The sequence below is a fragment of the Zingiber officinale genome, chromosome 6B (assembly GCF_018446385.1).
Source record: "Zingiber officinale cultivar Zhangliang chromosome 6B, Zo_v1.1, whole genome shotgun sequence".
Lineage (NCBI taxonomy): Eukaryota > Viridiplantae > Streptophyta > Magnoliopsida > Zingiberales > Zingiberaceae > Zingiber > Zingiber officinale.
In genome coordinates this window covers 85,630,040-85,652,889 of record NC_055996.1, presented here as the reverse complement: position 1 = coordinate 85,652,889, position 22,850 = coordinate 85,630,040, and the positions used below count along the sequence as shown (strand labels likewise).

At 38.2% G+C, this 22,850-nt stretch overlaps 3 protein-coding genes and 1 non-coding gene across 4 annotated transcripts; 1 reads left to right on the top strand and 3 right to left on the bottom strand.

The window, feature by feature from the left end:
- Positions 1–8,044: 8,044 nt before the first annotated feature.
- On the bottom strand, positions 8,045–11,151 carry LOC121991185 (receptor-like protein EIX2). The gene is made up of 2 exons (XM_042545203.1): positions 8,189–11,151; positions 8,045–8,138 (listed from the first exon to the last, which is right to left on the bottom strand). The coding sequence occupies exons 1-2, from the start codon at positions 11,149–11,151 to the stop codon at positions 8,045–8,047; spliced, it is 3,057 nt and encodes a 1,018-aa protein (XP_042401137.1).
- A 1,975-nt stretch (positions 11,152–13,126) lies between these two features.
- Positions 13,127–14,161, bottom strand: LOC121991184 (receptor-like protein EIX1). The gene has a single exon (XM_042545202.1). It carries the CDS (start codon positions 14,159–14,161, stop codon positions 13,127–13,129), a length of 1,035 nt encoding a protein of 344 aa, XP_042401136.1.
- A 5,550-nt stretch (positions 14,162–19,711) lies between these two features.
- Positions 19,712–19,783, bottom strand: TRNAW-CCA. Its single transcript has one exon. It is a non-coding gene; the product is annotated as a tRNA-Trp (tRNA).
- A 1,557-nt stretch (positions 19,784–21,340) lies between these two features.
- On the top strand, positions 21,341–22,503 carry LOC121991183 (bidirectional sugar transporter SWEET5-like). Its single transcript, XM_042545201.1, has 6 exons — positions 21,341–21,386; positions 21,478–21,514; positions 21,611–21,827; positions 21,921–22,082; positions 22,184–22,303; positions 22,387–22,503. The coding sequence occupies exons 1-6, from the start codon at positions 21,341–21,343 to the stop codon at positions 22,501–22,503; spliced, it is 699 nt and encodes a 232-aa protein (XP_042401135.1).
- Positions 22,504–22,850: the final 347 nt, after the last annotated feature.

The window sequence follows — 22,850 nt, the reverse complement described above, 5'->3', positions numbered from 1 at the left end:
TTTCCCAGGTGTTAATGCATTAAGTTGTAGTGAGTCTTTTGATGACCTATGGGTATTGAAAAGACGCTCCTGTTTGACTTGTCTTTATCAAGAGTTGGGGTTGCTAGAGCCTTTTTCCCTATAAATTAGCTATTAACCTAACAGACCTTTTCACGTTGCCTTGCCTTTGGTCCACATTATAGCTCTTTTATGATCATGTCTTGTTTTAGCAGGAAGATGAAACCCACTCTGGATGGTATTAAAGAACCCCTTTCGAAGAGGATTCAAGCTCTACATCTTCTTCCCTTGAAAGATTATTTGTATCAGCAAACTCGTCTACTTCTCGGTTTGTATTATCCATTCTTCTTGTATTTTATATATATATATATATATATATATATATATATATATATGATCCTGTCTGAAAGTTGAATCAGCGGACGCTGGGCACGTGGCGCTCTCCGAGTCGTTGATGTAGATCTCCGTCAGGTTGCACGAACCTCCGGCGAACCTGCACAGAAGTCGGGCCGGGAAGGGGTTCCCGGCGGTGACCCTCCGATGCTCAAGTCAGGCAAGCGAACAGTAAAGAAGTGGCTCCAAAAATATCAATACGCGTACCTCCGGCGAAGCATAAGGCTCCTTATATAGAGCGGTGAAAAAGCTCACGCACACCTACCGAGGCAAACACGCGTCCTTAGCCCATACCTCGGTATGTGTTTGTCAAAAAGCTTACCTGACACCATACTGCTACAGTCCAGGCACGTCTTCGATGGGACAGCAGAACACCTCGTAGCCAGACTTGGAGTATGGCCTAGTCATAGGACTTGACAGCTGTCAAAAGATGTTCCTTGTCTTTCTCTCCCTACCCCATGCCGGGGCGTCCGTCCGGCCGGCTGGACGGGGCGTCCGTCCGACCGGCCCTCATCTTACGCCAGGCCGGACGGCACCGACATTACGTCCCACCTTCCGTCTGCATCGGTATTTTGGGGAGATCTTCGGTAAAGTGTTATGTAGGGACTGCTAGCAATATGTTACCTTATGTCTTCGGCCGAGCATGACTTCCGCTCGGCCCTTCGTTACTGTTCAATCGAGCGCCGGAGCCCCGACCCCTGTCAGGGCGCCTTTCGCCATCGGTTATTCACTGGTCGGCCGGCCGGGAGGTCAGCCCATCCTTCTCCGGTCGGCCACCTGGCCCTTTGACTTCCACATGGCATTGACCCCTCAGAGTGGGGGTCCCCTGTTCTAACCGCCGGATCACTTGCCTCCCCCTCAAGTCTAGTCGAAGGAGGCGAAGTCCGACTGACTGGACTGCTGCTCTGACTGAGTAACGGCCGGTACATTAGTCCGCTCAGCCAGGCTTAGAGATGCTCATCCGTTCGGCGGTATCTTGCCCGTGCCTTGTATTCCCTTGAATCCATGCCGAATCCTCTTCTCTACTGCCCACCACGTGCGCTGCGTGCGGTAAGGGGCGCTCATTAAATGTAACCCGTATCCTGCTGACACGTGGCGATCTCTCTTTTGTCAGGGTATGGCGGTGGCGTCACCTCCGATGGGACAGCCGTCGTTTGAAATGAACGGCTAGATGATGACCTCGTTCTTCACGACCTGAATCCAACGGTGGAGGCCGCTCGGCCTCCGCCATATAAAATCTTCGTTCTCTCCTATTCCCCTCATTTGCTTCCGCGACCTCTACCTTCGTCTCTGGTGTTTTGGTGCTCCGGCGATTTCCTTCCTGCTTTCCGACGCTCTCCAGCGCTTCTTCCTTGATCCTTTTTCCTCGCAGTAAGGCTCTATATCTTTTCTTCCTTGTTTCCGGTGTTTATTCCGCATTTCTCTTCCTAGTTACGATCCTTGAAGCTTGCTGTTGTTTTCCTTCTGCCTTTTTGCCTTTTTGATTCCTTCCGATCGGACTATGGCTAGTTCTTCCCATCCCGAAGATCAGTCCCTTGGCCCTTGGTACACTACCATGCAGTCACGATTTGATCAGCGTGACTTTGATATTCTGACCGATAATTTTGAAATCCCCGAAGATTTTGAACTTCTTTTAGTTGGTCCCTCCGCTCGGCCACACCGGCCGCCACGCAGAGCTTTCTGTGTATTCCGCGACCAGTTTACCGCCGGTCTGCGTTTCCCTGTACATCCCTTCATTATAGATGTTTGTAACTTTTTTGGTGTTCCGCTCGGCAGTCTGGTACCCAACACCTTTCGTCTTCTCTGTGGTGTTGTTGTTTTGTTCAAGATTCACAACATCCCCCTCCGACCGAAGGTCTTTTATTATTTCTATTACCCCAAGCAGTCCGAGCCGGGCACCTTCATGTTCCAAGCTCGGTCCGGCTTAGTCTTCTTTAACAAACTACCTTCTTCCAATAAACATTGGAAGGAGTATTTTTTCTACATCCGTATGCCCGATCAGGCCAACTTCCCAACCAAGTGGCAGGTCAACCTACCCCCTACTCTCGAGCTGAAGAAATTCAAGACCCGACCGGACTACCTACACGCGGCAAATATGCTAGCCGGTCTGCGGCTTGACATCAATAAACTTCTTCACGAAGGGGTGATGTACATCTTCGGCCTGAGTCCAATGCGAACTCCTCTTCCGAGCGGCTTCGGTAAGAATTTTACTTGGGACCTTTGTTTTGATTGCTAACTGATTTCTTTCCTTTCCTTTGCAGTGGACATCGTCATGGAGTCGGTGATGGCCGGTATTTTGAAGAGAAAGGCGGCGGCACTCGAAGCCGCGGCGGCCAAAGAAATGGAAACGCTTGGTATCCAGCCGGTCGGATCCCATGAAGGAGAAAGCGGGACTCGGGCTGAGTCGGCCACTCAAGCTTCTCAACAGAACGTGGCCAGCGGAGCCACCCCCAGCGGAGGAGCAACTGTCCCCGAGGAAGGTTCCGCTCGGGAGGAGGAGCAACCTCTACAAAAGAGACGCCGAGTGGAGACTCCCCTGCGGTCGGCTACCTCCGCGGTCCAACCATCTGAGCAGGTCACTGCGACTACTAGGGGCAAGGCGCCAGAGGTCGAAGTCATTTCGTCCGACCGGACTCCTTCTGAATGGGACGAGCCGGCTGTTCCAATTGAGGCTACTCCGGTCAACACCCTTCCGCCCGCTCGTCACTCAGTCCAGCGCTCCACCATTCATTCTCAATTTTCTGCGCCGCACCGTACGGGTTACTCTTCATCTCTCGACTGAAGAGCTACTACCAGAGGTCGACCGACCTACCGCGCCCGAGCACACCATTACTTTGAAAGGGCCTCTAGCCGAGATGTGGGTCGACGCTCGGGCGCGCATCGCGATGATCCCCCTCCGCAATTTGGCCAATAGCCATATGTAGGAGGCCACGGGGGTAAGTTCGCTTTTTCCGAAGTTTTGTATGCATTTTTTTTCGATCGACCCTTAACAATTTCCCTTTGCATCAGAGATGGGTGGAGGAGATAGCAGTCTCCAACCGTCTGACGATGGTGGATGAAGAACTAAGACAACTAAAGGTGGCAGTCGGTCCGTCCGGCTCTCAAGGACCGTCGTATTCCGAGCTGCGGAAGGAGCTTAAGAAAGCTCAGGATTTACTGGCGGCTGAACAGAAAAAGACGGCTGATCAGGCCCATGCCTTGGCCGAGTCCGAGCGACTAGTTAAGTCGCTGGACAGAAAAATAACCTTGGCCACCACTCGAAAAAACACGGCCATTTCCGACTTGGAGAAGAAGAACGTGGAAGCTCGAGGCCTTGAACAGAAGGTAAAGGAGCTGACGGAGCAGCTTGATAGAGAGAAGGCGGGCCGCTCGGCCGACGCGGACAAGCTCCAAAATCTGAAGGATTCCCTTACTGCCTCCCAAGCGGCTTTCAAAGAATACCAAGAGGCCGAGCCGAGTCGGGTCGCTGCCTTAAGACAGAGCTACATCCGCTCGCCCGAATTCTCGGAGAAAGTCTGCGAGCGGATGTACACGGCCTTCGACCAGGCTATGACCGCCACCACCACGTATCTGAAGTCAAAGGGGCATCTTCCCGAGTCCGCTGTCATCCCGGCCGCAGATCAAGCGACTCTCCTCAACAACATCCCCTCGACGCTTTATGAATATTTAGAGTAGGGGTCTCCATGTAACTGGGCCGCTCGGCAAAAAAAATGATCCTTTTTTGTACTTAGGCCGCTTGGCCTAAAGTTTTAATTTTAATGCAATGTTTTTCTTTCACGTACTCTGTCCTATTGCTAGTGAATATGTATGTTGCCCGCTCGCCTATTATCACCCCCCTGATATTCAGAAAGGATTCGTTAAAATCCCAAGTATTTGGCATTGCCCTTCCGCTCGGCTAAATATGTAATATTTCGACTACTTAATATTCCGCTTTGATAGCAGTGATCACTCGCTAGATACCGATGAAGTACCTTTGGGTGTTGGGCCGAGCGGAACGTAGATACGATCTAACGATATTGAAGGCGAGTTTCTGGGGCAATTGCATCCTTTTTATTGGCATATTCCGCTCGGAAGATTTATAGACGCCGGCTCGTCTCTCGATGTTTAACGTCGAAGCTCGACGGTCTTCCGCTCGGCGGGTTTATAGACGCCGACTCGTCTCTCGATATTTAACGTCGGAGCTCGACGGTCTTCCGCTCGGCGGGTTTATAGACGCCGGCTCGTCTCTCGATATTTAACGTCGGAGCTCGACGGTCTTCTTTATAGACGTCGGCTCGTCTCTCGATATTTAACGTCAGAGCTTGACAGCCATTAAGGCTAATTTTGACACTGCCGTTCGGCGAAGCTATTTGCCATCCTTTAATTAAGGACATAGGCGACCAAAACATATATAAAATTACATCAGCGCACCTCTCACCCAGCTCGGTACGGCTGGAGATGATTTGTGCTTCATGGTTGATCCAAGTCCCAATCCATCTTCATCCGCTCGGCGGTGCTCCCCTTGAATGCCGGTTGGATCATTGTCTCGGGGGAGGCGTCCGCTCGGGGATCATTACCTCCGCTCGGGGATAATTGCCTCCGCTCGGCCACCTGATGCTGACGTTGTTTGTTGCTTCAGCCGCTCGGCTTGCGCATTCTCTCTCTGTTGCTCCACGAGCATAGCTGCTCTTGCCTTGATTAGAGTGTCGAGTTCCTTCGTGGAGAGCATCACCGTGGGCGGTCGTCCAGCCTCGTCTATTGCTTCTGCTCGGATGCAAGTGTGTTCCCACAGACGGCGCCAAATTGATCCTGTCCGAAAGTTGAATCAGCGGACGCTGGGCACGTGGCGCTCTCCGAGTCGTTGATGTAGATCTCCGTCAGGTTGCACGAACCTCCGGCGAACCTGCACAGAAGTCGGGCCGGGAAGGGGTTCCCGGCGGCGACCCTCCGATGCTCAAGTCAGGCAAGCGAACAGTAAAGAAGTGGCTCCAAAAATATCAATACACGTGCCTCCGGCGAAGCATAAGGCTCCTTATATAGAGCGGTGAAAAAGCTCACGCACACCTACCGAGGCAAACACGCGTCCTTAGCCCATACCTCGGTATGTGTTTGTCAGAAAGCTTACCTGACACCATACTGCTACAGTCCAGGCACGTCTTCGATGGGACAGCAGAACACCTCGTAGCCAGACTTGGAGTATGGCCTAGTCATAGGACTTGACAGCTGTCAAAAGATGTTCCTTGTCTTTCTCTCCCTACCCCATGCCGGAGCGTCCGTCCGGCCGGCTGGACGGGGCGTCCGGCCGGCCGGCCCTCATCTTACGCCAGGCCGGACGGCACCGACATTACGTCCGGCCTTCCGTCTGCATCGGTATTTTGGGGAGATCTTCGGTAAAGTGTTATGTAGGGACTGCTAGCAATATGTTACCTTATAGCGCCGGAGCCCCGACCCCTGTCAGGGCGCCTTTCGCCATCGGTTATTCACTGGTCGGCCGGCCGGGAGGTCGGCCCATCCTTCTCCGATCGGCCACCTGGCCCTTTGACTTCCACGTGGCATTGACCCCTCAGAGTGAGGGTCCCCTGTTCTAACCGCCGGATCAATATATATATATATATATTTTTTTTTTTCCTTGGAATTACGAATTTTCTAAAATAATAGTAATAGTTATCTCAGTCTAGTCATGGAACATCATGTTTTTTTGACTATATTACGATTCTCACAGAACAACGGAATCAGGCGAGGAAGGAGTTAGAAGCTGTCTTTTTCGAGAGAAAAATAATCAAACTGAACTTGTGCAGCAGCGACGACAATTGTCACAATTCAATGGGGCATTAGAGGATGCTATAAATCAAAAGAATGAGTGAAATATCATTCTTTGTGAAGCTCAGCCTCACATCTCCTTAGTGATGCTGCCCTTCTACCAAAGAAAAAGAATAAAACTAGATCTGTCCAAGTATGATGATAATTAATCGGGAAGAAGAAGAAGAAGAAGAAGAAGAAGAAGAAGAAGGGCATTGTGTTCGGTGAAGCTGCTGGCATATGGAAGCTAAGAAGACAATGTGTAGCAGTGGGAGCTAAGCACGTGGAGAAAAGAATAGAAGAAAGAGAAGATTTTTTAAAAAATATTTTAATTCATTTTAAATTAATTAAATTGATTTAACTTATCATTTAGTTTGACCATAACTTAATGAAATCAATCATAATTTGAACCGATATACACCTTATCTTTATCTACCCGTTGAATTTAATTTAAACTCAAACCAATTTAAATTCAACAGCTTAATCATTTCGTATGCAATTATTCAATACATCTAAATTTTATTTATTTATTATTCCTTTGAGGATTTTAATATCTAGCAAGCAATATGGAGCTAAAATATTAAAAAAAAAAACAAAAATTAATAATCTTTGTTTGGAAAAAATTAGGTGGGATTGGAGTCCACCCTGGCCGGGTGGCTACGCCCTTGATTCAAATGAATACTTTAGTTAGGTAGTGCAATGTCAGTAACAGGGAAATGATAGTCATTAGTATCAAATGTTAACAATGTTTATCAAAATCTAGAGTTCATTGTTAATACATCCATATGCATTTTACTAAATCAATAGAAAATTTTACTGAAATTGTTTTTACCTCGCATATCTTGATCTGAAATGAGATTTCATTTCTAATAATGTCCTTTTTATCTAATTTTATTTTTGATTTATTATTATTATTTATTTTAATCTTTAAATATTAGAAGGACAATATTAGCCTCAACTCTTTCATTTAAAGTTTGAATTTTATTCGATTTTGAAAACAAATGATAGAAGTTGAGTTTCCTATGGAGCCTAGATAGGTTACCCACTTTGGAAATATTTTGATTTGGGAATTTGAGATTATATATGATCTATTCAAAATAAATTATTGGAAAATTTTGATCACCTCGTTGAGCTAATTTGAATTATTTTAGGAGTGGAATTACTGGTTTATCCATCACATGAACATCTTGAGGCTTCATATGTGCCTATGAACGTTCTACAACATGCATTTTATCCAAGTCGTAGATATCAAATATGAGATCAAAGTCTTCTGCGGCTTGTAGATTTTCTCCTCTTCTTTAAATACGTCCTACAAGTAGTGGTGATTGGTCTTATAAGCAATGACATCAACACTATTATATTTCACTTTCATGTGATGTAGAATATGAGATCAAAGTCTTCTGTAGTTTGTTGATCTTGTTCTCTTCAATGTCAAGTCGTGGTGGCCCTTGAATCTGTGAAGACTTTAACCAATATATAGTCAAGAGAGACCATTGTCGCCTGAAAGACGTCCATGAATGAAGCCTTTTGGTAAAAGAAATACTTGGTTCTAAATATTCTTACATTCACATAATCAATTAATTGTGTGAATGTATTTCGCATCATTCATTGTAGAAAATAGTTGGTATTGGCAATCTTTCAACATTTTAGTTGATAATTAAAGTAAAATGTAAAAAAATTATACAGACCGCCAAAAATATGTAATGATCCTTGCATAATAAATGTCATTGATATTTGATTGTTCTCCAATATTTCTTTAACAAACATAACTCATTATCCTTCTCGTAATTTATCAATGGTACATGCACGAGCTACTCATCTTAGCTAGCTAGTACTGAATATATTCATCCTCATCTTAATTGCTATGTAAACTTTGTCATACATTTTGTCCATCATTCGAAAATAGATGTTCCTCCATTCTTTCTTGAATAATAAGATGATAAACATACACCATAATCCAGTAACATATCCTGCAAAGATACCAAGATAAAATGGTAACCATAATGTATTGCTTTGATACCCTTCAACTGTCAAATTGTTTCTCTTATAATCAGAACAATTCTTTTGGATGACATCTCCGCATAGATAGATATTTCCTTTGTAAATTGATGCATCTTCCAGTGTCTGAAGTTGATTTCCTGAGGGAATTTTCCCCGATAAATTATTGTAAGAAAGGTTCAAATGGCTTAGAGCTGTTAATGCTGACAAACCTTGAGGAATAACATCAGATAGATTGTTGAATGATAAATCCAAAGTTTCCAATGATCTCATTCCACTAATAGTACATGGAATCTTACCCCTTAGATTGTTCCTCGATAAATTCAATGTTTGAAGTCCGGCTAGAGATCCTAGTGTCATGGGGATCTCACCTGTAAGACCATTATTGGAAAGATCTATACTCTTCACCAAATACAGAGTCGATGAAAAGTAATATTCAATTCCCTTGGTGATAATTGATATACTATCATTTTCTCCATATTCAAAACCATCCAACCTGTCTTCAGGTGAATTTATCCAATCCATGGCTCTTGATGTTGATGTTATTGCATTGAAATGGCCAAAGGAATATGGTATTTCCCATAAATTATTATTGGCAAGGTCAATAATTTGAAGATTCTTTAATTCTCCCAGATTCGGAGGAATAACGCCAAATAAATCATTTGATCTCAATCTGAGAATAGTCAATTGTAGCAAGCTTTGTCCAATCCATGCAGGTATTCTTCCTGAAAATTTATTATCAGCAAGATCAAGAACAACTAGCTCGTGGCAATTTTGCAGTGATGGTGGAAGATGTCCACTAAGATTATTATTGTTCAAATGCAAAGATCGTAGGCCAATCAAGTTTCCAAGGGACCTCGGAATCTCCCCGCTGAGTTTGTTGTTTCCCAAGTGAACAAAATAAAGGCTCCTAGCTGCTTCCACCTGCCAACACTTGGGAATCTCACCAGATAATTCATTATTGGATAAATCCAAACTACCACGTAGTTTCAAATTACAAATATAAGATGGTATGCTCCCATTAATCTGATTATTTGACAGCATTATCTCAAATCCAAAATGGATTGAGCTTTGCAATGAAGAAAAATAAAAGGATATTGATGGTAATGGCCCTGAAAAGTTATTGAAAGATAGTTCTAGCATATTGATTTGAATTGGCCAACGAGGAACAAGTCCTTCCAATTTATTATAACTTAGAATCAAAATTTCAAGTGTTGGCATGCCCTCTAAGGATGAGGGCAAAGCGCCACTAAATTTGTTACGAGAAAGATCAATAATCCCAATGGTGGCAGATGAAATATTCCAAAACCAATTAGGCAAGTTGTCCTCAATGCTTGTATTCGACAAACTCAACTCCAACATGGATTTCTGTGAGCGAAGCCATCCTGGAAATCTAGGACCCACTATACAAGAGGCCAAATCAATGCTGATTAGTTGAAAAGGAGGGACCCAGTCATAATCTAATGAAATGGTAATACGAGAGTTTTCCCCTAAAGCTAAACCCGTTAAGTTGGTTAGGTTTGCAAGATGGAGTTCTGAGACTACACTCACTAAAGAGTTATAAGAGAGGCGTAGACTCTTTAAATTGGAAAGCTTCGAAATCTCACTAGGTATGGGGCCCGAAAGTGCATTCATAGAAAGGTCAATACTTATTAGATTAGTTAAGTTCCCAATGTCAGTAGGTATGAGACCCGAAAGTGAATTACTAGAAAGTTCCAAATTTGTTAGACTAGTCAAGTTCCCAATTTGAGTAGGTATAGAACCGGAAAGTAAATTTCCAAAAAGCCAGAGACTTGTTAGACTAATCAAGTTCCCAATCTCAGTAGGTATAAAACCTGAAAGTGAATTCAAATAAAGGTCAAGACTTATTAGACTAGTCAAATTCCCAATTTCAGTAGGTATAGAACCCGAAAGTAGATTATAAGAAAGATCGAGTTTTTCTAGACTAGTCAAGTTCCCAAGTTCAATAGGTATAGGACCTGAAAGTGAATTAATAGAAAGGTCCAGACTAATTAGACTAGTCAAGTTCCCAAGTTCAATAGGTATAGAACCTGAAAGTGAGTTAAAAGAAAGGCTCAGACTAATTAGACTAGTCAAGTTCCCAATTTCCATAGGTATGGGACCAAAAAGAGAACTAGAATAAAAATGAAGAGTTGACATTTCGGTGAGGTTCCATAACCAATTAGGCAAAGTGGAGTTGAAGTTATTGCCACCAAGTCCGAGAGTTATGAGAGAAGTGAGGTTGAGATGAAAATTAAATGAAGAAGGGATGTAAGTAAGACCACAAATATGCAAATAGAGTTCTCGTAGGGAAGGGAGCATGTTGACCACCGACAACCAATTTTGTGAGACTGTGCTGAGATTCACACCAGACATGTCGAGGTACGACAAAGAAGAGAGACCTGAGAGCCAATCCAAACGATGGGCAATTGAAGCCGCATCCAATGTTGACTGCAGTCCAAGATGATAAAGGCTCGACAGATTGCCAAGTTGAGATGGAATCACTCCAGAAAAATTGGACCCAGAAAGCTCAAGATACTTGAGCTTCTGAAAAGAGCCAATAAAATGGGGGATTGGAGTGCCTTCGAAGTCGTTCCCACTTAGATCCAACAGTTGTAACTGAGTCAGGTTCAACAAAGAAGGACTCAGTATCTCACCTCGCAGAGTATGCTTATAATCGACATTTGAAAGGTTGAGCTCCACCACATGCTGGACTTGGAACAAAGTTGCGTTGTTGGCCTTGCTACTTCTGCATACGACGCCACTCCATTTGCAGCAGTCTATTCGTGGAGACCACGAAGCCAAACGGTGGGAAGGATCTTTGACGTTGGCTTGGAAGGCGAGCAGGGCGTCCCGTTCCACTTCCGAGTAGGAGCAGCCAATTGTAGGTGTTGCTACTGCTGCTTCTTTGAAAGAAAAAGCAAGGCTCATAAGCCCACAAAGCATCAAAGAGAAGTAGAACGACTGCGGAGGCATAGCCTTCATCGAATCCTGCAAACTAGCTTTCCTTGAAGGGGGATTGCAATTAAAGAATTTATTGTTTAATATATATATATATATATATATATAATGTGCATATGTTCAATGTTTTCTATTGATTACTTTTCCAAGTCTTCCCATGTGTTCAACAAAAAAAAAAAATTATATATATATATATATATATATATATAAATAATGTGCATATGATTCAATGTTTTCTATTGATTACTTTTCCAAGTCTTCCCATATATATATATATATAATATGTGCATATGATTCAATGTTTTCTATTGATTACTTTTCCAAGTCTTCCCATGTGTTCGTCTTGGTTGAAATCTGCAATCCCGTCGGTGTCTTTTAAATCAATCATATTTCAGTATAAAATGAGCCCAAGATGTTATCATTTTCATTTTATGATATTGATCCGTAAATGATAGCGGTCCCACTTAAAAGAGGTCAAAGTCATGAATATCCAACGTGAAGGGCACGGACCAGTCTATGGTGAGGTGGAAAATGGGTGGGGTTCAGTATATGGCCGAGCGAACAACGGGCCAGCATGAGGCCGAGCGGACGACGGGCCAGCATATGGCCGAGCAGACTATAGCGAACGACGGAGCATCATGTGGCCAAGCGGGCCAGCAGGTGGCCGAGCGGGCTGAGATACAGCGGAGCATACGTAGCCATAAGGAGCAATTGTAGGATCGTAATGTGCTAGAGGAGAGGGGGGTGAATAACATTCGTGGTTAATTCATTCGTTTTGAAAAATTCAAAATAACGCAGCGGAATAAAGAAAGAAATAAAAGCAATCGCTAACACAATTTCTTTTATTTAGTTTGAAGCCTGTGACGACTCCTACTCCAAGTCCTGTAATCGTTGATCGCTTTCGTTGGACAATTCACTATCAGTTCGGAAAGCTTTACAAAAGAACAATACAAGTATGAAGCTTTACAAATATGAAATATAACTCGTTACCGACGATTTGGTGAAATCAATCTTCTGTCTTGATCGTCGTCAGAGCGGCGTTTAGACGTTTCCGGAGTGCGCGCAGTTGCTCGTTCTTGATCTCAGAAAAGTGTATATCCAAGCAACTGGTCGAGCCCTCCTTTTATATCCAACCCAAACATGATCTAAATCCACTGATCTCGGGATCAGGTTTGACTCGACCTGAATCGGTCGACCAATCCCCAAGTTTGGTATACCGAACCTGCTGAACCCGCCCGACCTTCTGTCCAGATACAACCTCTCCGGATAGAACCTTCGTTCGGTCGATCAATCCTGCCATTTGGTCGACCGATCAGCCGATGGTCTCCGCCTTATATGATCCGATCAACCCAGTTCGATCAGGTCACTACTTATCCTCGGTTCGGTCGACGGATCCCGAGGTTCCGTCGATCGATCCCTCAATCGAACCCTGTCTGATCTCTGGAAATCTGATCTTGCTGTATTGGGGTTCGGTCGACCGATCCAGACGTTCGGTCGACCGATAAAGATCGAATCTAACCTTCAAAATAGTATTAGTCTCCTGCAAAACAGAGTTAGAATAAATAGCAAATCATAAAGTAAAATAGCTTTTCACAACCTCCAGACTATCCGGTTCTGACTTCGAATTTCCTCCGGAAACCCTAGGTTAAATCGATGTCTACTGTTCCCTTAACGGGAATGCATCCTCACCTATTCCTCTCAGGAGAAATTATCTGTTGCCAGACCGGTTCTCTAGATCGACTGAACTTTTGCTCAGTACTCCACTGAACGTCCGATCTACGACCCGTCCAGTCTTCCATCAAAACCAATTAGGCACGTTGTCCTCGATGCTTGTATTCGACAAACTCAACTCTATCATGGATTTCTGTGAGCGAAGACATTGTGGAAACCTAGGACCCACTATACAAGAGGCCAAATCAATAGTATCTAGTTGAAAAGGCAGGACCCAGTCATGGTCTAATGAAATGGTAATTCGAGAGTTTTCCCTTAAGGATAGTCACTAAAGATTATAAGAGAGATCTAGACTCTGTAAATTGGAAAGCTTCCAAATCTCACTAGGTATGGAACCCGAAAGTGAAATATCAGAAAGGGAAAGTGTTGTCAGACTAGTCAAATTCCCAATGCTTGTGGGTATGGAGCCGGTAAAATTATTACTATCAAGGTAAAGTTTTCTTAGACGAGACAATGTCCCAATTTTTGTAGGTATGGGACCAAAAAGAGAACTTTCATAAAAATCAAGAGCTGACAGTTTGGTGAGGTTCCATAACCAATTAGGAATAGTGGAGTTGAAGTCATTGAAACCAAGATCAAGGAGTACGAGAGAAGTGAGGTTGAGATGAGAAGTAAATGAAGAGGGGATGTAATTAAGATCACATTCCTCCAAATAGAGTTCTCGTAGGGAAGGGAGCATGTTGACCTCTGACAACCAACTTTGAGAGACTGTGCTGAGATTCACATAGTTAACGTCGAGGAAATTCAAAGAGGAAAGACCCGAGAGCCAATCCAAACGATGGGCAATTGGAATCGCATCCATTGTTGACTGCAGTCCAAGATGATAAAGGCTCGACAGATTGCCAAGTTGAGATGGAATCACTCCAGAAAAATTGGACCCATAAAGCTCAAGATACTTGAGCTTCTGAAAAGAGCCAATAAAATGTGGGATTGGAGCGCCTTCGAAGTCGTTCCCACTTAGATCCAACAGCTCTAACCGAGTCAAGTTCAACAAAGAAGGACTCAGTATCTCACCTCGCAGAGCCGTATGGAAAGTTTGCTCATCTCCGTCGACATTTGGATTTTCAAGGTTGAGCTCCACGACATGCTGACCTTGGAACAAAGTTGCGTTGTTGTCCTTGCTACCTCTGCATACGACGCCACTCCATTTGCAGCAGTCTATTCGTGGAGACCACGAGGCCAAACGGTGGGAAGGATCTTTGACGTTGGCTTTGAAGACGAGCAGGGCGTCCCGTTCCACTTCTGAGCAGCCAACTGTAGGTGTTGCTACTGCTGCTTCTTTGAAAGAAAAAGCAAGGATCATAAGAGCATCCACAGTGGTTAAACCTCACTGTGAGCTCCTTCGTTATCATATCTGCGCCACATCAAAAGTTAAAAATCTCACACCTCTTTCCACTATCAAAAAACCTCTCAACAACTCCTTCATGGATCCCACATTTTTCATTATATATAATTATCATTTATCCTTCATATTTTACATTATACACCATTAAATTTTTATAAAATTTAAATTTACCACTTGCTAACATGAAATAACATTAATAATTTTAAAAAAAACATAAATAGTACATTGCATCAAATGAAAAGACATACATTATAATAATATATGAAAATAAACGTAAACTCATCTATACCAGGCCATGTCTCTGTTTAATTTTTTCCACCATTTTTTCATATAAATAAAGTTGTCCTGGTGTCATCTCACTAGTATCCTTCATAAGAATTTTATAATCCTTATGAAAGATTTCGGCTTCCCGCAGAGCCATTTTTTGCATTTGATATTCTTTAATATCTTGTCATTCTTTGTCGATGTTATGTTTCATTATGTCGCCCTCTCTGGCTTTAGATTTGTCCTTCCTCTTCGCTGTCTTTTGCCTTATCAGACGAATGCGGACTTCAGAGTCATCTAAATCAACACTTGTATCTGGATTTGATGTTGAAGTGTTTCCTCCTGACTCGGATGTCGTTACCTTCTTGTTAGAGTAATGAGCAACTGATTGTGGAGTATATTTCTCGTAGTCTTTGAGAACCCTCCACACATGCATATACTTAAAATCCTTGTTATTGTTGTTGGCTTTCCACATATTCAGTGCATTCTCCAACACATTTTCGTCACTCCAACCGCTTTGCCGATGAGTATAAAAAATATTATAAGTTGCAGAAAATTCATTTACCATCGGTGCAAACCTGTAATAATGTGATTTCAGACGCTGATAACTTCTCTTCATAGATCCAGTGGGGCGATGTTTGTTGTAGTAATCACCAATACGTTTCCAAAAAGCTTGATCCTTCTGGTCATTACCAATGATTGCATCAGTGCTTATAGTTGCCCATGACTTCGCAAGGACCACATCTTCATTGGGAGACCAGAATCTTCTTTTCGATTCATTTTCCTCCAGCTCAACTTCACGCTCTTCTTGTGATGAGTGTGATGGCACCTAAGTTGCTGGAACAGATGATGACATTAGAGATTCTTTGTCGTTGATAGATGAATCAATAGTCGTCATTCTAGATTCATTCGAAAGTATGACAGGTGGTTGATTAGGAGAAACCCCGTAAGGATAAGACATCCCAAGTTGGCTACCCATTGCTGACCAGTCTTGAGATGAATACATACCAAATGGAGCTGAGGCGGTGTTACTTTGATTCCACGGCTGAAAAAAATTTTGAGAACTTTGGGAATTTGGAAAATTTGGAGAATATTGTGGAACATATGAAATATTTTGAAAATTTGGAGGATATTGTGGTTGAGAGAAAAAATGAGGATATTGGATATTTGGAGGAATACGAGTATTTTGAGAAGATGTATTTCCTTCCGTATTTGAAGAATTCAAAAGATTCGTAAAGGAAGTATTGAGATTTTCATCCATCTCGAATACAAATAGGGAATGAAAGGAAGAATTGAGTTGAGAGCAAAGATAGCAATGGAATGAATAAAATAGATCTCATATTTATAGATTTTTATATATTAAAAAATTAAATTATAACCGTTGAACAACGGCTAAAAATTAGTCGTTGCTCAACGGCTGTGCTCACTGAAATAAGAAGCAGGTACCAGACTTTTTGATTTTTTTTTAATTATTAAAAAAATTAAAAAAAAAAATTAAAAGACGAAGAAGCGCCTCTGCAGTGGTAAAACCGCTTCTTCGTTTTAATCAAAAAACCTCCCTCCACTATGAGACGGAGGTTTTTCACTCAGTCCACGTCACAGTGGGAGCTCGGAAAGAGCTCCCACTGTGGTTGCTCTAAGCCAACAGAGCATCAGAGGGAAATAGAACGAGTGCAGAGGCATAGCCTTAGACTGTTTGCTATTTTCCTGGAAGGGGTTTCCGATTAACAACTTGTTTATTGTTAAAATCTGCAAGCCATCGGTGTCTTTTCAATCCATCATAATTAAGTAGAAAATGAGCAGTTATCACTTTTAAATATAGCCATCTCTCTCTTTCAATGCACTTCGTCCACTCATTTCTGCGTGGCCTATCTTCGAGAGGTTGGTTGTTGGTATTTATTTGTCTATAATATTTTTTAAATTTAAAATAAATCATCCATTTTATCAATATAATTAATTTTTACTATACATTATACCACTATATCAATTAAATAATATTTTTTTCATATTTAGAAAATATATTTTATTTCTTAAATAACATCATTTGGACGATCCTGATATACTTATGGACCAGAGTCATTCATAGGTGGAATTCCATGAATCTCATCTTATAACAAATGGGGTCCATAAAATCTCATATATAAATAAATTGATCTATTCTTTAGATTGTATATAAAAAATTCATCCTTAATTTAGAGAGGTATTATTTATAAAATTTAAATTTAAAGAATAAATAGGATAATGGATAGATTTTTTTTAGTAAAATATAAAATTTAAAATGAATTATATGTTTAAGAAAATTTAAAAAAAACAATCTCAACGCAATAGAGATAAAGATCTACCTGGTATAGGGAATTGACAGTAGCCTCTATTAGATCTGTCCTCTCGTGTTGCAGAGTTTAATGACTTTTCTTGTAGCTTATAATTAGTTTCCATAATTAATTAAATATGAATTAAAGCGAGACAAAGATGATTAATTGACTGAATAGACCTGCTTAAATTCATAATAATTTTTCTCCTCTTTAAGGCTTTAAAATTTACTACACTTCAAAATTTAAAGCTTTACTATTTTTTGTTGTAGGACATTATATTTTTAAAGACTATTATAATCAATCATAAACATCATGAGAAAAATAATACCACAGAGAAAAGCGATACCTTTGCATCCAGTTCAAATCTCCCGTCCTTAAATTTTTTTGTCCCCGTATCTCCTGTCGATCGGACGGACCAGATTATATCTCAAGACATCATGACATTCTTAAGATGTGTACAGTATCTTTATGATGTGTAAGACATTCTTGAGATGTAATCTGATTCATTCGATCGACAAGAAGACACGGAAACAGAAAAATTTGGAGACAGAAAATTTGAACTCCTTTGTATCAATCTTACAACTCTTATATGTAACGATAAATTTATTTGAAAATGTATGTAAAAGATATCTTGACAATTGACAATAATATTAAATTGGTAACCGATCAACAAATTAAGTTAATAATAATAATAATAATATATTAATATTGTTATATTGACTGAAAGAAATGGGTGAGAATATAAATGGGATTAAATTAGAGTTGTCGTAATAAATTTTACCAATTTAAATTGACGATATATATCAAATAGACTAGATTCAAAGTCACAAAATCACCATCGAGTACAATTATGTAATTAATAAAGATATGAAGTGGCCTTGGAAACCACTTGTGCAATCGACAATGACAATTCAGCAACCGCTCATCTGTTTGACAGTCAAATATCAATAACACAGCCCATATATATCAAGGGTAAATTTGCATGTACTCCTCATTAGTAAATATAATTTTACATGTAGTTTTCATTCATGAAAAACTTTCTTTTCACTCCCCAGTCAAACATATTTATCTAATTGGTCATGATATTTTTAGGTAAAAAAATCAAAAAATCAGTATAAATCTTCTTAAATTCAGTATATTAAATTAGAATCTAGTATATTTTCTATTAAATTGAGTACAATTTTTTTTTCACCTCAAAATATACTCGATTTTAGTTTAATGGGCTGAATTAAATAGAAAATATACTCGATTTTTAATATAAAATACTGATTTTAAGAAGAATTATACTCATTTTCGAATTTTTTGTACTCAATTTTTGACTTTTTATACCTAAAAAATATGGGTTAATTTCAATAGAAAATATAATCGATCCTAGTATAGAGTACTGGATTATAGTGTAAAGTGCTGAATTTAACAGGAATTATACTTATTTTTAGACTTTTATACTAAAAAATAAGAGGGATAATTTTGATAGAAAATATACTCGATTTTTAATATAAAGTACTGACTTTAAGAAGAATTATACTCGTTTTCAGACTTTTTGTACTCAATTTTGGACTTTTGTACCTAAAAAATCTGAGGGGCAATTTAGGTATCAATATTTGCATGAGGGAGTTGAAACAAGTAATACTTTACATGTAGGCAGTGGAAACAAAGTTTTTTAGGCATGGAGATTACATGCAAAGTTATGATTACCATTGGAGATTTTTTTTCTAATTCACCGATATATCAAAGTTGTTAGGATAATATTTCAAGCAAAAAAATTATGATAAAGTTTGAACAAAGATAAAAAAAAATAATAACAATACATTAAATTTTAAAATGAAAAACAATAATTAGGAAATAAAAGCACTTTAAACTAATGCATAATTGGCTCTATAGCATTAAATATTAGGATACGTTGCTACTCTTTATAACAATTTCTTGATCTATGTTTGTTATTTCAAGTCCACACCGAATAAGGATGATAGAGCTTTGGTGGAACTACCAGTCTACGTTTCAAGAATTTAGTTTTGACTACCACGTGTTTTTTATGAAACTATTTTATGTTTTTGTTTTTCTAGCAAATGATCGATTAACAAATAAGTTTTCATGTATTAATTTATATTAATGATTAAACAAATTTATTTTTTTTGGTCTCGATGTGATAGATTGCGTATCTATGGAATAAACGCTTTATTTATTGGTCATTGAATAATAATTGATAAGACTATGTATAATGATTTTTTTTGTTTTTTCAAATAAATAAATTTCAAAACGTATATAAAATATATTTAGTTTAAAATAATAATATTTAAATATTTTTGAAGTTATTCGCATGAGACCAATAAAATGCTACATATTAAACTTAAAATATATCAATTTTGACACTAAATTATTTATCCTAAGATTCTCATGTCCTCGTATCTATATATCTCCTCGTCGATCAAACGAATTAGATTATATCTTAAGAATACAATGAACATTATGAGGATATCATGATCATCCGATCAAAGTATGAGAATCTTTTCTAACTAGTAATGGTTAATCATATTTTAATCAATATATTTGATTAAATCTATTATTATACCACAATATTATATATTTTTTAAAATAATATAATATTGTACAAGGATATATTAATTTTAAATTTAAAAACTAAAAATAAATATATAATTTTAGATTTATCTTCAGACTCTTTCTTTTTTAAATTGGAAGAATTTTTATTTGAACTTTGAAAATATTTAAACCTATTTGAAAATACTATTTCATATTTTAAATATCATAAAATTTTAATTTTAATTTCAAACTTTTTTTTCAAAGTAAAAAAAAAAAAGAGAAATAATTAAAGATGGAAGAGTCTTCGGCTCAAGTTTGGCGGGCTGGTCTCGTCTTAATTGACAAAATGCATATATCTCTTATTGCCGCTAAAACTAAAAATTATTTTGGCAAATGAACCCGACGTGAATCGAACACGCAACCTTCTGATCTGGAGTCAGACGCGCTACCATTGCGCCACGGATCCGTTATATTATAATTTTATATGAAAATTATAATATGAGATATAATATTTATAGTCTTATTCCGAATACTGGTATAGCGAACTAAGTTAGTACTCGGCTTTTTATTTTTTTTATTAGTTATATATTTAATTACTTATATTAATAATTTTTACGTTTATCTTTAAATATTGCAAATGGAAAAATGATTGGGAATAATCCACGTTTAAAAATAGATGAAAAAAAAACATTCAAATGGAACCTTTTTAGATAGAGTGTAAAAATAAATTTATAGGAATTTAGATTAAAATGAATAATATTATATTATTATAAAAATATATAAATTCTTTTGATTTTAATAAATGATATCAGAGTTATGGTCAAAATCAGATGTCGAAAATATATGAAAAAAATCATGAATTTAAAAAATAAAAAATATCTCGATTCTCTTTGAGATAGAGCTCAACAATAAATGTATAAGAACTTAAGCACAATATTATATTATTATGAATATATGTGAAATTATTTTTTATCTTCTGGGCTCCCTATCATTAATTACTCTACTTAATCAATAATTAATAATAAAAATATTATTATTATCAATAAAATTAAGCAATTTATTTTTATCTTATAAACTTGTTATCATTAGTTGACTTACCCAATAATTAATTATAGTAAATAATAAAATATTATTGATAATTATAAAAAAAAATAGAGACATTTATTTATAAACTTACCATCATTACTTGAATTAATCAATAATAAAAAAACATTATTATTATTAAGATAGATATATTTATTTTTGTCTCGTGAATTTGTTATCATTAATAATTTGCTTAATCGATAATTAATAGTCAATAATAAAAACGTTATTACTATCAAGACAATTAACTCATTTAATTATCCATATTATTTAAACCATTTTTTATTTAATGAAACTTTTTTTTACTAAATATCTAAATAATTTAAACCTTTAAAAATTCTCTTATTTCCAAAAGATTCGCTCGAAAACATTATTTGAAATTAATAATTCAATAAGAATCTATCAAATTATTACCTAGCATTTAATCCATTAGATTAACTGAAACTTATTCATTCATTAGACCATGTGTTTTTTTTTAATCTCTAATGCTAATTAATTAAAATAATTTTGAACTTTTCTTCTTGTATTAAAAATGGAATACCCTATCTTAATAAAAAAAAAGGTGAAATTCACTGAGTCCAACAAATGATTATAACATTATCCATAGATATTATGAAAAATATCACAAACTAAGTCATATATTAGACTATAAAATGTAACCTTTGCATGCCCATCAGGAAGATCATCTAGAGAAGAGGGACAGCTCCACCGTGGAAGAGTAGAGGAGTAAGCAATATACTGTTGGATATTACAAATTCTAGCAAAATAATTAGCCTCCTCCTCCTTTGTGGTACGTACAAATTATCTGATTTAGTTTGTCTTTTTAATATGTTGTTCTTTTTAATTAATTCATTTGAATGAAATGGAAAGGTATATTTGATTTGATTATATTTTCATTGATTTACAAATCAGAATTTGAGTTAACAATATTACAATAAAGATGATTATGAACCAAAGCATCATCCGCAACATCATCGGAATAATAGGTATATGCATTTATTATACTTTAAAAAATAATCAATAATTTCATGCATCTTCCATATTCTATATGATTAAAAAAAACTATCTTCATTGCAGGCAATGTAATCTCGTGTGGTTTGTTTTTGTCGCCCATGTAAGCTTTTAAACTTCTTGATTTTTTTTTTTGTTATTGATAATTACTTAGAAAGATCATATGTTAATTTAAATGCAACTCTTCCATGATTTATAGGCCGACATATATACAAATCATCAAGAGCAAGGATGTGAAGAAGTTTTCGCCGATCCCTTACCTCGCTACATTACTCAATTGCTTGCTTTGGTTTTTCTACGGGTTGCCCATTGTCCACCCCGACAGCCTTCTCGTGATTACCATCAATGGTATCGGTATAGCCTTTGAAGTATTCTATCTTACCGTTTTCTTAATCTATGCTGCTCGACAAGGTCGCGTAAGTATAACATGCCCAATATTTTTTCCTCTATCGTATTTGTACCATCTAAAACTTCTCCTTAACCAATCTACACATATAAATATAATTTAGTTGAAGGTCATGAAGCTATTAGCACTTGAGGCGATCTTCATGATAGTTGTAGTAACTTCAGTGCTTTTATTGATCCACACAACCACTAAGAGATCCTTAGTTGTGGGTATCCTCTGTATCATCTTTGGAACTTGCATGTATGCCTCCCCTCTTGTGGTGATGGTAAGAACATTCTATCCAATGTCTAATTTAACTATGAATTATATTGTATATATATAGAGAGAGAAAGAGAGTCTCATAAATTTATTATTATGCTTTTGTAGAAACTTGTGATTCAAACAAAGAGCGTGGAGTTTATGCCTTTCACACTTTCTCTTGCTAGCTTTCTCAATGGAGTTTGTTGGACTAGCTATGGTTTCCTCCCCTTCGACATCAATCTCCTCGTAAGTATTTGTATATTTAAGTCCATATATATAATCTTGATCAATCAATTAATATATGTTTTTCTATCACTTTCTTTCATTAGGTTCCAAATGGTTTAGGGACTCTCTTTGGCCTTGCTCAACTAGTTCTCTATGTTTGTTATTTCAAGTCCACATCGAAGAATAACGATGCTAGAGCTGAAGTGGAGCTACCCGTCTAAAGTTTCAAGAATTTTACTATGCAATTTGTTTTCAATACTTTGCAAACATAATTTAATTTCAACTGATATATATATTTTCTTTGTTCTCTAGATTAGGAGAAACTAGTTTACGCTTTTGTTTTTCTAATTAATGACTATGCATATAAGTTTTCCTGTATTAATTCACATTAATGACTAAGCAATTTATTTGCATTATTATGTGCAATCTTTTTCTTGTTTTAGTGTGTGATAGATAAATATCGCTTTGAACGTATCGAACAAAAAAAAAGGGAATAATATATTTCAGAGTTTTCAACGTTATTGATCTTGTCATTCAATATTTTTAAAATAATTAAAGAAATCCAAAA

What these genes read in the sequence shown, in the direction of transcription:
- LOC121991185 (XM_042545203.1), bottom strand. Translation starts at nt 11,151, where the DNA reads ATGAAGGCTATGCCTCCGCAGTCGTTCTACTTCTCTTTGATGCTTTGT. An exon ending in AACAATTTGACAGTTGAAGG is followed by an intron (nt 8,139 to 8,188) that starts GTATCAAAGCAA and finishes GTATCTTTGCAG; the next exon opens with GATATGTTACTGGATTATGG.
- LOC121991184 (XM_042545202.1), bottom strand. Translation starts at nt 14,161, where the DNA reads ATGATCCTTGCTTTTTCTTTCAAAGAAGCAGCAGTAGCAACACCTACA.
- LOC121991183 (XM_042545201.1), top strand. Translation starts at nt 21,341, where the DNA reads ATGATTATGAACCAAAGCATCATCCGCAACATCATCGGAATAATAG. An exon ending in GGTTTGTTTTTGTCGCCCAT is followed by an intron (nt 21,515 to 21,610) that starts GTAAGCTTTTAA and finishes CATGATTTATAG; the next exon opens with GCCGACATATATACAAATCA. An exon ending in CCTCCCCTCTTGTGGTGATG is followed by an intron (nt 22,083 to 22,183) that starts GTAAGAACATTC and finishes ATGCTTTTGTAG; the next exon opens with AAACTTGTGATTCAAACAAA.